This window comes from Leptinotarsa decemlineata, unplaced genomic scaffold (assembly GCF_025532065.1).
Source record: "Leptinotarsa decemlineata unplaced genomic scaffold, Ldec_3_MD MMD2_P_RNA_scaffold_5, whole genome shotgun sequence".
Classification (NCBI taxonomy): Eukaryota; Metazoa; Arthropoda; class Insecta; order Coleoptera; family Chrysomelidae; genus Leptinotarsa; species Leptinotarsa decemlineata.
In genome coordinates this window covers 24216111-24237237 of record NW_027412532.1, presented here as the reverse complement: position 1 = coordinate 24237237, position 21127 = coordinate 24216111, and the positions used below count along the sequence as shown (strand labels likewise).

The 21127-nt window shown below is 33.1% G+C and overlaps 1 protein-coding gene and 1 long non-coding RNA gene across 3 annotated transcripts in view; one reads left to right on the top strand and one right to left on the bottom strand.

Annotated features, from left to right (window-relative positions):
• LOC111509725 (uncharacterized) overlaps positions 1–21127 on the bottom strand; it is a 524725-nt gene that overhangs the window by 251272 nt on the left and 252326 nt on the right. The window lies entirely within an intron of this gene.
• Positions 14886–16621, top strand: LOC141480023 (uncharacterized). Its single transcript, XM_074169713.1, has 2 exons — positions 14886–15692; positions 15750–16621. The coding sequence occupies exons 1-2, from the start codon at positions 15524–15526 to the stop codon at positions 15893–15895; spliced, it is 315 nt and encodes a 104-aa protein (XP_074025814.1). The 5' UTR covers positions 14886–15523; the 3' UTR covers positions 15896–16621.

The window sequence follows — 21127 nt, the reverse complement described above, 5'->3', positions numbered from 1 at the left end:
AAAACTGTGAACAGAGTATCGAAATCAACACCAATTCTTTCCATATTTCATCAAAAACATTCATTAGCCTTCTCGAGTTTGCTATTAGTTTGCCTTGCAATGAAAGCTGCAGTGGAAGTCAGAGGACGAATCTTGTCGGCAGTCACCACTATGTTTTACTACTGAACGTTTATTTTCGATATTTGAGTTCTCTGTCAATTCCATAGATGGCGCTTTCGTAATGGGAGAGGTCACCGCCCTTACTTACTCAGGCTTGTTCTTCAAGGACAGTTGAATCCAGCGATACATTTGTGGTTCAGACTAGTACCACTCATGAGACCTATGGCGGGTTATATCATAAATGCATTCAATTTGGGCCTCAGTTCACAAATAATCTTAATTTGTATAAAACATTTCAGAAATATAATGAAAACATTGTATTTCTTCACCAAAAAAAACAAGAAGCGCAAATAGAAGTAATGGTATTTTCGTTTGAAGGTGATTGACAATGTTTCGTGATGAATTTCACTAGTTCAGACTTCCATTGTCTACTATATAAAATGATTTGAAATCCCGGGTCGTCTTCGGGTGATGACATCACCCGAAGACGATTGTAGATACCAACAATCGAAACGTCGTGAACTAACGTGACTTGGAATCTCTACACTTTTTTATTTTTTATTATTTTCTTTTTTCATTCCTTTTATTTTTATTTATTCAATTATTATATTTTTACTTGTAGGTTATTTCACTATCATTTCATTTCAGGTTTATTGTTGCTTAATATAATCGTTATTTTCAACTATTCTTTTTTTCTTGTTTCAGGGATTTCAAATCATTTTATATAGCAGACAATGGAAGTCCGAACTAGTGAAATTAATGGTATTTTCATTGCTGATATCTCAATAAACATTACAAGAGTCGAAATACATATATCAAATGACCAAACTGTAAAATATTCTCCGATTGGATCGAATGGAAAATATTATACCTATTGAACTCTAATGGTTTCGGTGAAATAATAATGAATACGGTCAACAATTGGAACATTGATGAAATGGTGTTGGCGGGTCAGGCACATCCGATATACATTCGGATGAACCGAGTTAACATCATCATACAATTCATTTTTATCCCTGTTTCTGAATAGAGAATTACTATATGATCATTAAGCTGGGTACGTTGTTCAAATATAATATAATGATGATTTTAATTGGGATAGGAAAGAATTGGGAATTATAAAGATAAAGTGTTTGCAAACTAGGTTGGGATTAATTATTTTTCTAAAGAAAAAAATACTTGGATGAACCAAAAATCATTTTTGTAGGTATTACCTCAATTCAGGCAGACAGTGACGTCATCCAAGCGTACCAGTCACGTGGCGCGTTTACGTCAGTCCACTTTTCCACTCAACACATTTTTGTTTCACCACAGCCATGACGTCAAAATCTTTTGATGTGACTGACATTCTGCCGTTCAAACAGGATCCCTTCTAGAAACAATATGTGATATTTGACTATAATGCATCTTGTATATATTCAGAACATTGTATGTGAGAAACAACATGAAGCGTAGTTAGTATCTCCTGTCATTGTTAAACTCAGAGATTAAAACCAAAATAAAATTGTGAAAGTATTCTCTACCTCACAGCAATAAATTTTGTACATTTCGAATGAATTGCCAATTTTATGCCTTAACTCTTCAGGAATATTGAAACAAAGCTTTTGAGAACTCGAAGGTTTGAAGTTTTATTAATATTTCAAAGAGATCTTTCAAAATTAGCGAAGCGCATCAAACAAACTCGCAAGCGACGCACAAAGGCAATTTGAGTTTATCTGAAAGTGGATTTGAAACAAAATCGGTCAGCGAAGTGGAATATGTATGAAAAATATGTGAAGATATATGAATCGACACTTTTCTGAAAATATTGTAGAACAAGTAGTATAAGATTCATATTTGTCTCTTCGCAAAACTGTCCCAGTGTAAATTATAAAATCATATATAGTAAATAACATCCAGCAACCACAAACTGTAGAGAGGGAATATGATTATATTTAAGAGCTTTTTTCCACATTTTTCAGTAGCTATCATCTTCGTCCTAATATGAGCGACCAACATTCGATATACACAAATCCTCAAGAATGTATTAACAGTAACTGAATTGAATTATTGAGTCGATATATGTGGACAGGTTCTTTGATATTATATGTTGATTTGAACCCATGAATTGTGGACCTGAGAAGATATTCAAAAATCTCAAAGAAAATCATGCGCCTGAAAGTAAAAATCGATTGGTTCAAAATTAGACGTGAACGAAGGAAAATGAGAACCTCAAAAAACTTTGAAGGCGGTTTGTTAAAAGCATGTTTCCCAGATGCTCCTTGATTGGTAAGTAATGCAACTGAATTTTGATGTGGGAAACACTATGATAGATCTGCCTCAGCTTTAAGAAGGATGTCATGCAGAGATGCGAGTTTGATTGAACATTATGGAAATCGCTTTTCGAATTACCGTCCTACAAACAAGTTGTCACTGCCACGAGCCCACGCTTCTCATGATTCTGCAAAAAATTCCAATTAGCAATATTAAATTGTCAAAACATAGTAATAAATCATTATTTGGTCTCAAATTTTCATTTGGTCTTAAATTTTAAGAAACTGCCAACGACACACGTTTATTATTTTTTTTGATGATCACAGTTCAAGGAATTATCCAAACCAAAATTTATTGGGTTAAATCCCACACATTTTCAAAAAAAGGGAACTTAGTGGAAACCTATCTTACTAATCTGGATGTTGAAGACAAATTTCTTTGAAACAATTGGGACTTTCTGCCTTTCAGCAAGTATCGTCATCCTGGCAGACATCTTTCTGGAAAATTTTGCCGTGAATTGATGGCAAAATTTCGCGAATCTGGATATGTTCGAAATGAAAGAAGGCAAGGTGAAAAGGTCGTTAATGAAGCTCTAGAGGTAATAGCATCAGGAAAAGCTGCACTAGACAGTACGAAATCGGTCACTGCAATGGGAGTGAGTCATGAGAGTGTCCAGCAAATATATCAAAAAAGTTTCAGTCGAATGACTTTCGGTTAGTGTAAGAACTAGGTAAAATAACATAACTAAGTAACTGAAAGTAAAAGAAATTTTGAATTCTCAATTTAACTCCAACGAGTGTCCTTTTTGTGAACAGTATAGTTACTTAACACAATTTTCGTTACTGAGCCGATTACTTACAAAATGTGGGAAATTATTTAATTGTCAGTAGTCGAGGACGCTGGATAGGAGGAAGTGATAAATGACTGGCCTCCTCGATCTGTTGACTCAAGTGGGAACACATAAAAAATAAAATATATATCTTTCCACCTGATTTACGATAATATTGAACTGTATCAGCGTGAGAAGGTTGAAAGACAACACATACAGCATTTACCTAACTGATGGCGTAAGACTTCAAGTGGAATCCATTCAATTTTGTATTTTTTAGAAAGTATCGAAAGGAATATTGTTTGTTTTTTTTTCTTATTGATTCGGCCGTTACTTGATGAAGATCCATAGTAATTTCAAAAACTACACCTCAACGATTTGATCTCCACAAACTTCATTTGAAAAATATATCACAAGGTGGTGTAGTTTTTGAGAATATTGTTTTAATTGCAAAACTGTATAAACCATACAAAGGTAATTGAATCAAACGATTATAATGATAAGAACAACAGTGAAGTGGTGGCTACAAAGGCTAGCTTATACCGGGTGTGGCTACTTTATGGTCCATATAAAAATGAAAATTGGTGATGGTTTCTGGGAACGAAACCTGGGATTTGAATTTGAAAAGTGGAAATGATAAAGTAGTTTTTGTTATTTAAAATATCTTCCTGAATTCGTCAGAAAAAAAATCACAACGAAATTTTTTAATTTCGTGTATTTTCGAATACCTACCTAAACCTAAACGAATTTTCTGACCTAAAACGTCATTTGAATAAAGTCTACTTTTTTCTAATTTGAACGATTTTCGATTTTTCCATGCTCGTCTTCCTCCTATTTTTGGACACAGAGTACATGTATGATTTTCGAAAAAAAAAATCCATTTCTTCAGTAATTTCGTGGATGGGTATTTTTTTTAGGTTTTCAATTTTGCTTACTGAACAACACCCAGATGTAATACAAAAAATATGGATTTTTTGTTGAAACTGTAATACTGGGGAACGAATTTATTTTCTACCTGACAAAATATTTCGTACGTGAACAATTTTTTTCAGAATCAGTATACACGGAGTGGGGTTGATTTTCTGCTCAATAAAAAATTTCGACATATGGGTATTGCCTACTACTCTGTTATTTTCACTAATTCATCAATTTGACATGAATTTAGTCATCATAAAAAAAATGTTGGTTGTTGGTATTATTATACCATTATTCATGAACCAGTCACCAAATGAATAACACTAACAGATCTAACTTTACAGTAAACGGACATTTGTTTGTATGCTATATTGGCACAGGGAACGGGGTTTTTATTCCTGCCGTTGAAAACATCACGCTTGATATATTACCTGAAATATTAAATACAATTGCAATTTCTGTTTGATTTATGTTTGGAAATATTTTCCGTGTGGTGACTCCCACATTTCACGTCTGCAATAAACGAAATAGGAAAAAATTTCAACGACATTTAACATTTTACCCGCTTTAGAAAGATAAAGCAACAATGCATTTAGACTGGAAGGATATTCTATAAGTTGAAAAACAATCAACGGACAACAATTTTTTTGGTGAGTATTTTCACCTAGTTTCTCAAAGTAACTAGAGTATTTTCATAATAATTGTTTATTTCTCGAGAAAAATCACCAACTCCAATGACGTTCATAATCGAACCACTATAAAAATAATAATGCTGAACAACTTTGAGTGTTTATTAAATTCATCATTGGTTCAGTAACTTTGTCGTGATGGACTTTAACATAAGATCCACAAACTTGATTTTCTGCTGAATTGTTCGAAATCCAGCCAAAAAATGACATTTCGATTCACAATATACGTCTTGAATATATTGTTTATAAATGAAATATCAAAATATTCATCAAGGGTCAAAAGTTGAAAATATTGTTATTTTTGAATTTTTCTCGTTATAGGGGGTCAGATGAAAGAGAGATCATGAAGTTGTTTAGGAAAATTGTTCTTAGGTACACACTTTCCCATTAAAATTCATTCCTGAAATATCCCCATTTCGAAACGAGCCTGCTTTGATACGAACTGATGTAAATCGCTTACAAGAAATACAAAACAATTGCATACATCTTTCTTATGGTGTGAGAAAATTCGACCATATATCCCCCAAGTTCGAGGAGCCACCTACTCGTCAATACCCATAAATTCCTCATTTACAATAAGCCAAATTATATTTATGAAAGATATTTATAAAACTTTCAAATCACAGAATAATTCGAGGACACGAAATCGTCACACTTTTATTATTCCAAAACACTCGACTGCCTGCTTTTCTCATAGTTTTATTTACAACTCTATCAAACAATATAACGCTCTGCCCAGTGAATTTAAACACTACTCCATATATAATTTCAAGTAAAAGTTGAAAACATATCTGAAGTCTTCTGGATAGATAATATATTCATGTTATGCCTTGCTCATATGGTTTTCCCTTTGTCTCACCTTTGTGTATGTTTTGCTATATATTTTACCTTATTTAGGCTAAATAGATTTTTAATATTTACTTTGGAATTTATAACCTTTGTTTTTTCTTAGTTCACAAAAATTCATGAAGTACTACTTACCAATGTATATCAGGTAATTTTTTTATATTTCTATATGAAACATGCTATCCCCCAGGTTAAGTTGTAAAACAGCCTCGGCTGATCTTCGGCCTTTCATTGATTTTTGTATTTACTTCTTCTTTATAAACAATGTATGTCAATGAATAAAGCCAATTTATTATTATTATTATTAATTAGTTGTGTTATACATGCTATGCTCACTTTTTTGCCTGATGTGAAAGAACAAATTGAATTAAAATGAATAGCTAAAATTATCCTGAATAGTCCTGAAGTAACTTGATGTTGGAATTGTTTATTATATTATTTTGATGTTAATATTTTCTCTCCCTATATGAATAATTTTGTTTTCTGATTTGTTTTGTAATTATTGTATCCAGTTGAGTTCAGTTGTTGATATTATTAAAAAGTCAAAACCTACTTTCGAAACGATAAAATAATAAAAATCCATCCCATTTACAACAACTTGGTTTGATTTTTTTTAATATTTTGTTTAAATTATTTGCTTATTTTTATTTTGATGTAATTTTATTTCAACAAATAAAATTTGTAATGGGGAACTTCATGGATGTGTAAGACTTTCAAAAATTACTAATGAGATTTATTTGCGTTTCACTACAAAGATATATAAAACCGTCATACTAGCTTTCTTAAGCTTCAGTTCATTCATTCTGCTGGATTCAAAGTATTTTTCACATCAGGAAATTGTATTATTCATTAATTTTGCCTGACAAGAAAAGCGCTCAGGAATTGAACATATTCATCTTAATGTTTCAGGGGATAGAATTTTTTGCGTTGGTATCTATAATTGTAAAAAAAATAAAATGTAATCTACTTTTTGTTTCAACGATGAGGTTTATATTCAAACGGATGTCAAAGGATTTTTTTCATATTCAAAGTATTTTACATGGTAATATGTGAAAATCACTAGAATGAAATAAATATCCCCCATTTTCCAGTTGTTTGCCCCTACTGAAATGAAATTTTCGAATTGAATTTTCAAATGACTATCTTCAATTATCTTTACAAATGAGAAATAAAGAATAATAACAATTTCGTTTTCATTTGTTATTTATACATCATTTTGTGAATGATATCTGTTCACTCACTCGAATTGACTGCCGTGTTGGTCGGTGGTTCAAGCCCTAGTCTGAACAATCGATTTTCACTTGCTATCGTTCAACCCGTATTAGGAATCACACGTTGAAAGGTCAGACCTCGTTAATCCTTAGCTCGCACAAGTTTCGACTTCTGAGGGTTGTCGTTCGTAGGGGTGCGACTGCTGGTTAACGGAAAAACAGATTTTAAACAGATTTTTGAACATATTTCATTACGAATATTTGGAATACAACCTTTCGTATTTGGAAGTTCGAAAGGGACTTTTTCTTTCGGTTTGTGTATTCCTTTCATATTCGGGAGTTCGAAAGGACTTTTTCTTTCGGGTTGTGACTGAAAATTACTTCTTTGCATGATCCACACATCTTTCTGGAGAATTTATTTTGAAATTAATTACTTCATTACTTTCTTTGAAAGATTCTCACATTTTTTTGTTTAGAGATGGGAAAGTAAAAAGCTAGAACTTAAAAAAAAATGTATCCTAAAAATACTCAAATACCCCTTTCAATTTAAAAAATGGAAGATATTCGAAATCTTCAATTCCACTGGACTTGGGTTGGAAGTAGTTACCATCCAACAAAACAAAGAGCCAGATGGAATTGCATGATGGCATTTAATTATTTCGCAAGTTGAGTAGCAGTAGAGAAGCGGAAACGAGGCTGTTTCCATTGAATAATAGATAACAACAAGATTTTGTCTTAATGGGAAGTATTCACTAGAAGAAAAGTAAGGTGGAACAGTGACAACAAGAGCAGAACTTTCAAAAGAAAGGACGGAACAATCGATTGAGAGTATAAAACTTAATGTAGACTTTTCTCATTACGGGAATTAACTGTTCAGAGCGAACATAGTGAATCCCCGGCCTTCGTTACTGTAGCTCAATGGTGCCGAGTTTGGAAAATACACAGTGCCGTTACATGGGTATTGATCGCAGAATATCAGTAGAGAATTTTTATGTTGTGCCCTCGAAAATACAGTGATATGACTGGAAATATACGTTTTCCGATACTGAAACAAGTACAAAAAAATCTATTTCACGATCAAGAGGCTTATATCTGTGGATATCAGTTGAGAGAGTCATTTATTTTTTCTTCCACTTCACTGGCCTTTATTTCTCACCTATTATTATGAGTATCTTACTTTTCATTAGTTTTTGGAATCCCACTGACTCTCTACACTGAATACTTATCTCGGCCTTCGTTTAAATTTATTGAATATTCAAATTTATAGGATTTGTTTTGGACGATTGAATGATAATGGCCGACTTTGAAAAAGGGTAGTTTTCCCAAATCACCTTTTGGAGCAAATTTGTGATTTGTGTTGTTGATAAAGTCACACTATAGCATGAGATATTTATACATGTGGTATGTTTTATTGGTTTTGGAGCGGGATGGTTAAATCCCAGCATGGGTTGAGGTTACAAGAAACACCGATGCTCTGAGTCATATGATTGAAGAAAGATTCGCTTGAGGTCTGCCCTGGATAGAAACATCTCTGGAATCTCACACTCTGCAATACACTCGATTTCACATGAGTATTTAGATAAGGAAAACATCTATTCCAGATGGATTCCACACAATTTTACTGACGGCGACGTCGACATACAAAACAAAAATGTAACTGAGGATATAATAAATGAGGCAATAGGTACCTCAAATGTTCATGGTAAATAAATGGCAATCCGGTTCAGATAATAGTTGTGTACTGTTCTTCCACCAGTTTCAAGAAAATTGTGAATAACAATATAGGTAATTAATTTTAAACATATTCTATTCAAAATAGTAAGAAACAGAACATGAGAATAGTAGAGAATAGTCATAAGATGAAAGGGAAAATTAGGTCAAGAGAAAATAAATACAATAGAAAGCGTTTCATGTGCTAAATTGGGTTTGAGTTTATGGCTGAATGGTTTCCTGGGTAAATTCAAATGGGATTATCGACGCATGATGCGACATTGTGCCGAACATGGTATATATATGATGCCAAATGACATGCATATGACCGATCAAGTGATTTTTCTTCCCTGCCAAATTTGACATTTTTTCCAAAAAATGTTCTCTAGTACAAATTTAGTTTTTTTACATTTTTTCGAAAATTTTACATTTGCCGATTTCTCAAATTCAGCCAAACCTCAACAAAGTTAGTGCTTTACTTGAAGGGGCATATTATCCAAAACTTCAGATAGTTCGGTATTCACAAAGTGTAGGTAATCCGCAGAATTTAAATTATGTCTGAAAAAGTATGGTACTATAATTTCATCGTTTAATATGCCACACCATACATTCGTCTTGAACGAATATTGATCTCGACATTCGATTACGAAATGTGGGTTTTCTTTTGCCCACCACCTGCAGTTTTGCGAGCTCACAACGCCATTTGAAGAGAAGGTCGCTTCATCTGTCCATAAAATTTGATAAGAAAATGATAATTTTCGTCTTTTTTCCCTTGAAACCAAAAAGAAAAATACAAGCGCATATCGAAGTCCCTTTCTTTTAAAGTATTGATGAATTTCGGTTCACAAGGCGTGAATTTATTTTTGTGTAAAATATGTCGTACACTCTCTTGGTTAACATCTGTTCTATCTGCAATATCTTGAATACTTGTTTTTTATGTTCTACGACATCCAAACATATTTCAAATTCCACTTCTTCAGTATGTCTAGAAGGCTGATGTGCTTTTCTAAAATTACTCTCAACCGAGCCAGTAGATTTAAACTTAGCTATTATCCTACTAACTGTTGACTGATGAATATTTCTTGCAGGATGTATGGCATTAAAAATATCAGCTACTTGTCGGTGACCGGTATTCTCGCCGCATATTAAAACGATTTCAATTTTCTCTTGAAGATTCAGCATTTTTAACAACACACTAGACAACGAATGAACTATTTCAAATCTAAAACTGATAAACACTATTTTGAGTTATTCAACAAATATCATATGACAATAAAATATTTTGCTTATTCAGTTCAGTTCAATTGTTTCCACATGTATCAAGCTATTTCGCAAAAAGTAGAAATAAAGTGAAATATTTATCTGTTTTTAAAAACTGTATCAACTTTGCATCATTTTTGGCATAATTTTTTCTGGTGTTTTAAATTTTTGCGAAATGGGTTGTATTTAGAATTGCAATTGGTAATAAAAATGCGTTGGAAAGATAAGTTAGGCATAAAGCACTAAATTTGCTGAGGTTTGGCTAAATTTGAGAAATCGGCAAATGTCAAATTTCTGAAAAACTGTTAAAAAACTAAATTTGTACTAGAGAGCTGAAAATTGGTATATGGGTAAAAAATGAAAAAACAATCATCTTTTCTCTTTACCGATTTTCGAAATTTCGAGCAATATCTGCTTTTCTGAACATTTTTTGGAAAAAATGTCAAATTGGACAGGGAAGAAAAATCACTTGATCGGTCATATGCATGTCATTTGGCATCATTTTCAAAGCACAACCTAATGGAGATATCAAAAGTTACTTATATATCAAAATTTTCAACGTCAAATTTTGCATTTGACTTTTCGTTTTATGTTTGGATTTATATGCCTTTTTTGTATTTTATACTAACTTTGATATTCTTGATATAGGAGAAAAATATTCTTTCCGAAAGCTTGAATAACAAAAATAGTGTTTCCATAGCCCGCAGATATTGACTGAAATACCCAAATCAAAAATATACTAAAAGAAGGTTAAGGTTACTTCGATTTGGTGTGCTCTTCAAACTTTATCAAATAAATTGTGAAATAGAGTTATTTGAATATTGTGTTTGGTATCAGACTGTCAGGCAGAGTGTAAGACATCTACTGAGCAAAACAATTGTGTTGAAAACTCAACAACAAATGCATAATTTCCAACAGAAGCGTTTAGCATTCATTTTTTCTTCCGACCAAAGTAACCACATGGTACCAAAAAAGAGTAAACTGATGAAGAAAGTGATAAATGCAAATTTCCTTCAGTCCAGTGGATTTAGGCAGAATTGCAGATTGGTTAATAAACTTAGTGTGCACTCTCAGTGCGTAATTATTAACATTTGAATTATTGTTATGTTATGTGTGATAATAGTCAAGATGAAATGAAAATTTGTAAGCATTGCGGAAAAAGGGTGAAGCTCTCCTTTGAATGTGAGTTTTGTCAGGCATACTTGCATCCTATCTGTGCGCGGCAGCGAGACAATAAAGAGTACGTAAATTGTGGTTACACCGATAGCCAACTTACCACCCATACTAGATCTGAGATTGATCCGAAAATGGATGAGAGAAAAATCAAATCAATCTTTAAGGAGCTGCTTACTGAGTTCTTGAACCCATATAAGAAATCTATTGAGAAAGAGTTTTCCGAACTGAAGAAATCTACACAACATATATCCAATTCGGTTGATGAACAGAAAAGTAATCTTGATAAAGCTGTATGTGAACTACAACAACTACGTGTGGAAAATGGACAATTAAATAAAAGGATTGAGGCAATTGAGTTTCACCTCAATTGCCTTAAAGACTCAATATACAGAAATTGAACGTTTACATATCGCTAGCCATGCTGAAGTTACAAATATATCATTATACCAAACTGAGGAGGTCATTTCTGAATGGGAAGAACGTAAGAAGCGTAGCAAAAATATTATAATAACAAATGTAAGTGAGTCTACAAAAACCGATAAGACACAGAGGATTTTAGATGAAACCGATAAAGTACAACGTTTACTTTCAGATATTCAACTGCTTGATCGTAACGTTAAGGTATTTATACTAGGAAAATTCGATCCAAATAAAATAAAATTAGTGAAAGTGATATTTAATACAGAAAAGGATGCAAAGCAATTTATTTTTCAATAAGAATAAATTGCCAGGTAATGTTAAGGTGTTTTTTGATCAAACAAAGATTCAAAGGGATTATTACAAGCATGTTAAAGATAAACTTAAAGAGATGGTAGAAAATGGTGATACTTCTAAAACTATAAAATATGTGAACTCTGTCCCTAAAATTGTTAATTTAAAAAACAAGTAGAGCCTAATATTCAGAATCGTTATGTCAGTTCTCCTAGTTTTGATCAACATATTATATATTCAAATGTTAGTAGTTTCTTAGCTCACAAGGCTGATATATTTTTAAACATTATTTGTTGTAAGCCGTATCCGTATGTAATTGTTCTTAGTGGAACATGTATCACTGAAGAGATAGATGATGCTGAACTTTATATTGAAAGGTATCAGATGTTTAGATGCAATAGCACAAGTCGTTATACAGGTGGAGTTTTAATTTTTGTAAGGGAAGATGTTGAAGTTAGGTCAAGTAAAACTCATATAACTGACATGGTTTATTGGTGTCTGTTCATAAAAATCAAAATAGGTGATAATATATGGAACATTGGGGGTCTTTATGGGTCTCCAAGTTCCAGTAAGCCTGTTTTTATTAATGCTCTGGAGGATATGATAGAAAAACATTTTTCTGATGGTAAAAGATGTTTATTGATTGGTGATTTCAATTTCAATTTTTTCAGTACTGAATATTATGAGCAAAAAAAAACACTATTTAATATGTATGGGTTAGATCAAGTTGTTCAGGATTATATGAGATGTTGTGGTGATTCGAAAACTTAAATTGATTATGTTGTTACAAATTATGATAATGTTAGAGCAGTTGTGAATGAACCTAACATCTCCGAGCATGGCATTATATCCACTAATTTATCCACTGAACACTTTCGATTGCCTGAAAAGTCAAATACTTTTAGAAAATGTGCAGATCAAGAGTATCATAATATAAATATGCAATTAATCTCTTGTAAGTGGAACAATAACTCAGTTAATGTCGATAATATTTTACATGAATTAATTGATAATGTGTCAACAATTGTTAATGACATTGTCCCTGAGAAAACAATATATATCAAAAGTAATTATGAGTAAGTATGATGAACTTAAAGAAAAAAGACGTGAGCGTAATAAAAGAAGAACTTTGGAATGTCTAAAAGATCATTAGAAATCAATATGTTGTTTAACTAAAGGAAAAAGATAGATATTTTGAACGAACTATAGACAAAAATAAAAATAATAGTATGGAAATGTGGAAGTGTCTTAAAAAAACTTGTTAAGCCAAAACAAGATGTTGTTTGCCGTATTCAGTTTGAGATTGATAATCAAAATGTAATTTTAAATAAGGAAATAGACATTGCTAATGATTTCAATTTATATTTCATATATACTGTAGATGAAATAACTTCAGTTTTTCAAAATGTACACCAATGGACCCATGACTACCCTGTTATATCAGCTAATTACACTGAATTCGCGCCTTCAACAATTAATGAACTAAGAAATTTTATATTCTCGCTTGACAAAACTAACAGAGCAGAAATTTTAAATGATAATTTCTTTAAAAAAAAGGTTTGATGTAGCTGAGTACGCAATATTAAATTTAATTAACACATCACTCAGAACCGGTGTGTTTCCAGATCAATTTAAGATTTCCACTGTTGTTTCTGTACCGAAAATTAACTCAATTAAAGGTGAACATTTTTGACCATTAAATATACTACCAACTCTTGAAAGTGTTAGAAATGTCTGTATATAACCAATTAATTCAGTACTTTAATACCAATAAATTGTTTATAGGCAACCAATCAGGTTTTAGAGCTAGACACTCATGTGAAACGTCTCTAAAATTTTCAATAACTGAATGGAAAAATACAATTGATAGAAATCAGTACATTGTTGCGACATTTCTCGACCTTAAAAGGGCATTTGAAACAATTGATCGAAATATTCTACCTGAAACATTAAAATATTATGGGATATCAGGGATTGTTTTCGATTGGATTCAAAGTTACTCATTCAACAGAAGACAAAAAACTAAATTTGGAAAAGAATTGTCAGATGAACTTATAATTGAGAGTGTGTTAGGTCCATTGCTTTTTATTATTTACCTAAATGATATTAATCACATATCTGGATCACACTGTATAAATCTTTTTGCAGATGATACATTGGTTTATTGTATACATGAAAATTTGGATTAGGCAATTGTTGAAATGAATATGTCTTTAAATAGCATTGAAACATATTTATTTATTAATAAACTGAAACTAAATGTCAGTAAAACAAAAAGTAAGATTTTGACATCATCTTATAAGTATGATCAAATTGTTTGGGCAAATGCTGTTATAAAAATTAATAATGTTAGCATTGAAATTGTGTCTGAAATGAAAGATTTTATTTGTAAAAAAATATCTAAAAAACTTTTTTTTCTCTCTCGTGTATGTAAAAAAGTGTCTATGTATGGTAGGTTGACTCTTTTTAAAAGCCTAATACAACCTCATTTTGATTATTGTACAATATTTCTTTTTCTACTTGGTAAAAATAAAATAGCGCAATTGCAAAAGCTTCAAAATCGGGGCATGCGATTAATATTGGGATGTAGCCGTTACTCAGCAATTAAATAGATGTTACAGTGTCTAAACTGGTTTTCAGTTGAAGAACGTATATTATATATGACTATGATCTTTATACAGGGTGTCCCTGGACTTCCTCTTTTCCGCTCGGGAATGTATAGATGGGGTCAAAATATCACCAGTACTTCATATAACTTTTTTTCCTAAACGTCTTCGTAACCAAGTTACGGGCCCTCGAAGTTACAAAATGAAAAATGTTTTTCTTTGATAACTTTTCAAGTGAATATTCAAAATCATCCAAATTTTGGTAATTGACTAAACAAATGAATTCCGTCGATGAGCTTTCATGCAGGAGTCAGTTGTTTTGCTACAAAGTCAGGAACGGACTACCCCCGATGGTCCACACCCCAAAACTTTGAAATGACAGATATTTTTTAATATTTTTCAACAAAATAAGGTTACTTGGACAATTTTATGAATAAAAGTACTCGTGTGGAAAGTCGATCGGAGCAACGAGTCTTGATAAAAATGTAGTTCTACTCGACGACATCAAACCCGCTAGTCCACCATTATTTGAAATGAATAATTATCAAAGCAGAAATAATAATGATAACGTTAATTCAACAACATTTATAACAGGAATAATACAAAGTATGCTAAGATGAAGTCGTAAACAAAAAGTACAGTACCTATATGGAAGTTTAAGTCACAATTGTGATAGCAGATATTTTTTCAAAAGAAATATCAAGTTCTGTAGATTCGTGGTGTTTTTAAACTAACAAGCTACTCTACTATGAAATATCGAATTCATTCCATATTTTGAATGTACATAATACGTGTGGAATAATCACGTTTCGTGTTGATCAGTTATCTGAATCTAATGAAACTCAACATTCGAATGTTTCAAATTCTTCTTCACAGCTAAACTGTTGAGGAGTTTCACTGATAATTATAATTTTATGGGAGAAATTCTTTAACACGAATCTAAATTTAGCTGAAAAAACGCACATCGGAAAAAAAATTTACTATACTAATAAAAAGCAAACGAATGAACTACAAAAACGGCTGCACATGATCAGGTGAAAAATATCCAGGGAATAATTATGTTCCATTTCTTTCACAGATGTTGACAAAAAAACCTTTTAGAAAGTTTTGATAAAAAATGAGAAACTGGAATGCGATTTTGTTTTGTTGAGTGGTGCGTTGTCATATGACTATCATTGTATTGTCAATATTCTATAGGATATTTTGAATTTTTTTGATATGGCCGAACAGTTTACATTCAATGAATATGCAGATATGCATGTATTTTATGGACGAGCATTTTGTAATGCTGCAGAAGCTCGTCGTCTGTATTCCGAGCATTTTCCCAATCGAACGGTACCGTCAAGAGAAACATTCGAGCGTGTCGATCGCAGCTTGAGGGAGACAGGTATGTAATAATTGATAATTAATTTGAGCACGTTGTTTTATTTCGATATTATTGTAGGTACAGTTTTGCCAAAACGAGGTGGTGAGGGCGCTCCTAGGACTGTACGTACCGTTGTATTGGAGGAAAATATTTTGGAAGCCGTCGCTGATGATCCTTCAATGAGCATCAGAACAGTTCCATACATCCAAGTCCACTATTCATAGAATAATTAGGGAACAACTGCTCCACCCATTTCACATCCAGAAGGTACATGCCATGACACCTCAAGATTTTCCAGCACGACTGGAATATGCCAATTGGTTCATGGATAGGTAAAGAGAGGATATGACTTTTATTAATCGAGTTTTATTCACTGATGAAGCAGGTTTCAGTAGAGATGGAGTTATCAACTCTCATAATCTCCATATATGGGCCGAAGAAAATCCCCATGGGATATTGCAAACCAAACACCAACGGAAATTCAACGTGAATGTTTGGGCTGGTATCATAGGAAACCATCTTATAGGACTATTCGTTCTACAGGACCGATTGAATGGAGAACGTTATTTGGAGTTCATTCAGAACGATTTGAATGGACTTTTGGAACATGTTCCATTGCAAACCCGAAGAGATATGTGGTTTATGCATGATGGCGCTCCTCCTCATTTTAGTTTGATTGTGCGTGACCATCTGAACCATATTTTCCACAATAGATGGATTGGTAGAGGTGGGCCATATTCATGGCCATCGCGGTCTCCGGATTTAAATCCATTGGATTTCTTTCTGTGGGGGCATCTAAAAAGCCTTGTTTACGCTACACCTATTCACACAAGAGATGCATTGTTGAATAGAATAACATTACATTGTGAAGCCATACGAAACGACCCTGGAATGCTATTTCAAGTACAGAGAGGGTGTCTTCGCAGACTAAGAAAATGTATAGAGAGAGAAGGTGGTCATATCGAGCAGTTTCTGTAGCGGATTTTTCATTTCTGTTTGCTTTGTTTGGCTCTTGAGTTTCGTTAGTTAAACGTGTTTGCATTATAAAAATTCGTTATGAACATTTTACCTATCATTTCCATTTTCCTTAAAAACTAATATTTTCGAATAATGGTAGACATCTCAGGATAAATGCTGTTGAATTAACGTTATCATTATTATTTCTGCTTTGATAATTATTCATTTCAAATAATGGTGGACGAGCGGGTTTGATGTCGTCGAGTGAAACTACATTTTTATCAAGACTCGTTGCTCCGATCGACTTTCCACACGAGTACTTTTATTCATAAAATTGTCCAAATAACCTTAATTTGTTGAAAAATATTGAAAAATATCTGTCATTTCAAAGTTTTGGGGTGTGGACCATCGGGGGTAGTCCGTTCCTGACTTTGTAGCAAAACAACTGACTCCTGCATGAAAGCTCATCGAAGGATTTCATTTGTTTAGTCAATTACCAAAATTTGGATGATTTTGAATATTCACTTGAAAAGTTATCAAAGAAAAACATTTTTCATTTTGTAACTTCGAGGGCCCGTTACTTGGTAACGAAGGATTTTAGGAAAAAAGTTATATGAAGTACTGGTGATATTTTGACCCCATCTATACATTCCCGAGAGGAAAAGAGGAAGTCCAGGGACACCCTGCATATAAGCTGCATAAAGGATTGCTACCCAATTACTCTCAAAAATTCTTATTGAGAAATAATGAAGTTCATGATTACAATACGAGAAGAAATAACAATTTTTACATTAATACAACTAACACTAAATTTGGAATGAATAGTATATTTCATAAAGGCTTAAACAAATTTAATGAACTACCACAATTTGTAAAATAATCTAATTCAATAAACCATTTTAAGTCATCATTAAAGAAGTATATTAGTGAAAGCTCATTATGGTATTTGTAATTTTTCATTTTTTAATGTGAACTAACCTAACAATCTATAGATATGTATGTATATTTGGTTTTCCTTGAAAGGTACTTCAAAATGTTTTTATATTGACATAGTTAATGTCGTGAGATATTTATGAATTTGTAATTTTTTTTTGTATATTAGGCTTGCCTACTTAATAATAAATAAAAATACCAAATACTAAAAACAATCTAAAACATCGCGTCATTCTTCATCACGACAACGCCACTTTTATTCATCACACAAATTTTTTGTTTCCCTGTATAAAACAAAAAATGCATGGGCAGCGATTTTCATAATCTTAAGAAGCTAGCCTCAAGAAGCTGTAAAAGTCTTCCACATCTATGTTTTGGAGATGGTAACTCCAGAGTGGTTTCGAAACGTATTTTCAATGCATGCAAAAGTGTATGAAATTTAAAGGCGAATACCTTAAAAAATAAAACAGTCATTTTTAAAAAACTGCATATTTTTCTAAATACTTAAAAGGTGATTTTCTTAGGACTTTGTGCATTTAAAAAGTGGTATGTGTGCGGAAGCATGCTATATTTCGAAGTCTCAGCAACGACTGTGAAATATCTAACTTTTCCGTTCAATCCAACGTTTCTTAACCTTTTTTAGCCCACGACCCCCAGGAAATCAAAAATAATTTCAAGAACCGAAAAAAAAAAACTTCAATTTGGAGGTTGGTGCTTCTTTTGATATTTCTCTATGAACTAGTTTGAAATTCTGGGCAAAATTCCCGAAAAAAAGACTTCAAACCGCGGTAGTGTTTACTTGCGATGACATTTCCTCACTAGAGGATTCCAAAAACGCTACCAGCTGAGAAAAGTGATTATGGCTTCTTCCAATTGTACGATCAGTCCAAAGGTTGAGTTTTTAATAATAGTTTCTATTTCATCTTCAACTTGGAAGATTTCATTATCTCTTATCAGCCAAATATGTCACCATTGTCAGCCATTCAAAGTTACTGAGGTGACCAGCATATTTATTGGTGCCGCCTACACAGAGGTCCGCGGACCACAGGTTGAGAAACACTGGTTTAATCGGATATAGTGCACTGCTCCTCTAGTGACCATTGTCGCTGCAAATATTCGACCAAATATTACTGATAGCAATTTCAATTTTCGAAAGCAATGGAAAATGTTTTTCAATTATTAGTCATAATGATTCATTTGACATTTTTTTACGATATATTTCACAATAACTCACCAGAATCCACCATGAGAAGCAGAACTGAAGATCCGTTTATGCAGTTTCTAAGGATTTTTCGGAAAAACACAGTTTTTAAACAGTTTTTTACGAGGAAATCAGTCATCTGAGATATCCGTTCATCAAATATAAGTAATCAAAAAAATCTGTATCAAATGCCATTACTCAGAAATAGATTTGATCTGCCTATATACCGGAATGAATCTTCTGAATTTTTTACGAGTGTCCTCAAGTTGCAAAATATAGCGGGATCTCTCAATTTGCTCTGATTGAGAACGTAATGAAGTTTTCAAGTTTTTCCAGCTGACTGTTTCCAATTTCAGTTCATGGCTCTATTAGGAACGTTCATATCTCGGTACTACGATATGACTTTTCTTTTCGTTTAACTTATATTGAATGAGTATTACAAGAGTGTTTCAAACTTGAAACTACGCTATACTGCGACTAGAATGAATATTTATTCTTCGCCTGAACTGCTTCGCACGGATAGCAGAAAATATATGCCTACATTTCTTTCTGTCACAGTTTCTCATCAGCTTTCGCTAATAATAATAACTGAAGAAAACAAAATCTGGGCTGGACGGCCGCGATAGGTCATCAGTGATACTTACCTACACAGTAGGTTCTGGTAAATACCGGCAGGAAAACAACTACTTCCCTGTCTAATATCATGATGGACATTGAATATCACATACAATAAATTGATGGATGTAGCTGTTACTACGTGGTAGGAAATCATAATGAAGAAAAGATAAAAGGAGCTTTCTATGTTTTTTACCACTTTAATTTGTTACTAACGTTACTGCAGTTTCTTCCTATACGGACATTTTTAAACTTATACAATAAACTCACGATTTGAACGTTCGACAGAAATGATCACGTTTCAAAGTCTGTTTTTATTTGTTTTTGCGCAACCAAAACGATGCTTTGTTGAATCGAATCATCATGTGTGATGAAAAGTGGATACTCTGGGAAAACAAGAGACGTTCAGGATAGTGGTTGGATACCGGCGAGCCACCCAGGCACTTCCAAATGACAAGAATCCACTAAAATAGACCTTAGTTACTCCTACTAACTTGGTTACTACTACTACACTGTAATTCACATAACCATTGCAATCATGGCAAACCATCACAGCAGATTCCTATTGTGATGAAATCGACGACCGTCCAAAAACTAAACGAATTGAGCTACCATACTTCCCAGACCTCTCGTTAACTCATTACTATCTTTTCAAGCACTTCGATAACTTTCTGACCAGTATAAACTTCGCCAATCAGGACTAGGCAAACAAGACCTTCGTCGACTTCATCGAATGCCGAACCTCCATTTATATGCTGACGCTAATAAAGTAATCAGTTGGTAGCAGTTGATTTTTTTTGTAAATCCATGATTGATTGGTACTGGTGTCTTTGAGATCAAGGGTAAATCTCTTGGTGATTACACAATCCAATATTTAGGACAACTCTGATTGCAAATTCACCTGTTATTTTCAACACTATGACAAGAATCATTTGCAGCAATAGGTTTAATGTATGAGTAGCTTGGTTTCGAGAAGTTTGGAATTGTCCTGTTTCAAGTGAGTAACTGAATAAGCAATTTTTGATCGGATGAATAGGAATGTCATCGGGATCTGTCGTAAGTTCACTAGATAATGACAGCATCTAATCTATACCTTAATACCCACCCTATAATGACAGACACCCGCTGTCTTGTAAAAGTTGTAGTGAGGAATTGGACTCACTAAACTTTTGAAAACTATTTTGAGAAAAGATTGAAAACTGAATCACTAGTTCAACAAAAACATCTTCAAGAACCATACGAGATAGAAGGTTTCAAAACTTATTTTTATCATTAATGTAATTTCAAAAGTGATCAATTGAAATATTATTTTCAGTTCTGAATATATAATTGAAACAAAGTGTGTGTGAGATATAATCAAAATTTCTCATTCGATTGAAAGACCTATTCTTCATGACTCATGGCGCATAAATCTGGCTGGATTTGACAGATGGCATTGGTTATATTGGCCTTGAAGACCGCTGTGATTTGTGACTTATTCGCATACACCTACGACTTCACAAGAAAAAAGTCTAAGGGGTCAAATCGGACGATCTCGGTGGCCAGTTCCACGTGAGATGATCATGCCCTCAAATCGCTCATGCAGAATATCTAATGTGGCATAAGCTGTGTGGCACGTAGCGCCGTCCGGTTGAAACCACATATCGTTGGTGTCCAAAACATCCAATTCAGGTCGAACGAAGTTGGTAATCATCGACTATAGTGGTCGACGTTGATAGTGATTGCCTGGCCAATGTCGTCCTCAAAGAAA

What these genes read in the sequence shown, in the direction of transcription:
- LOC141480023 (XM_074169713.1), top strand. Translation starts at nt 15,524, where the DNA reads ATGGCCGAACAGTTTACATTCAATGAATATGCAGATATGCATGTATTT. An exon ending in TCGCAGCTTGAGGGAGACAG is followed by an intron (nt 15,693 to 15,749) that starts GTATGTAATAAT and finishes ATATTATTGTAG; the next exon opens with GTACAGTTTTGCCAAAACGA.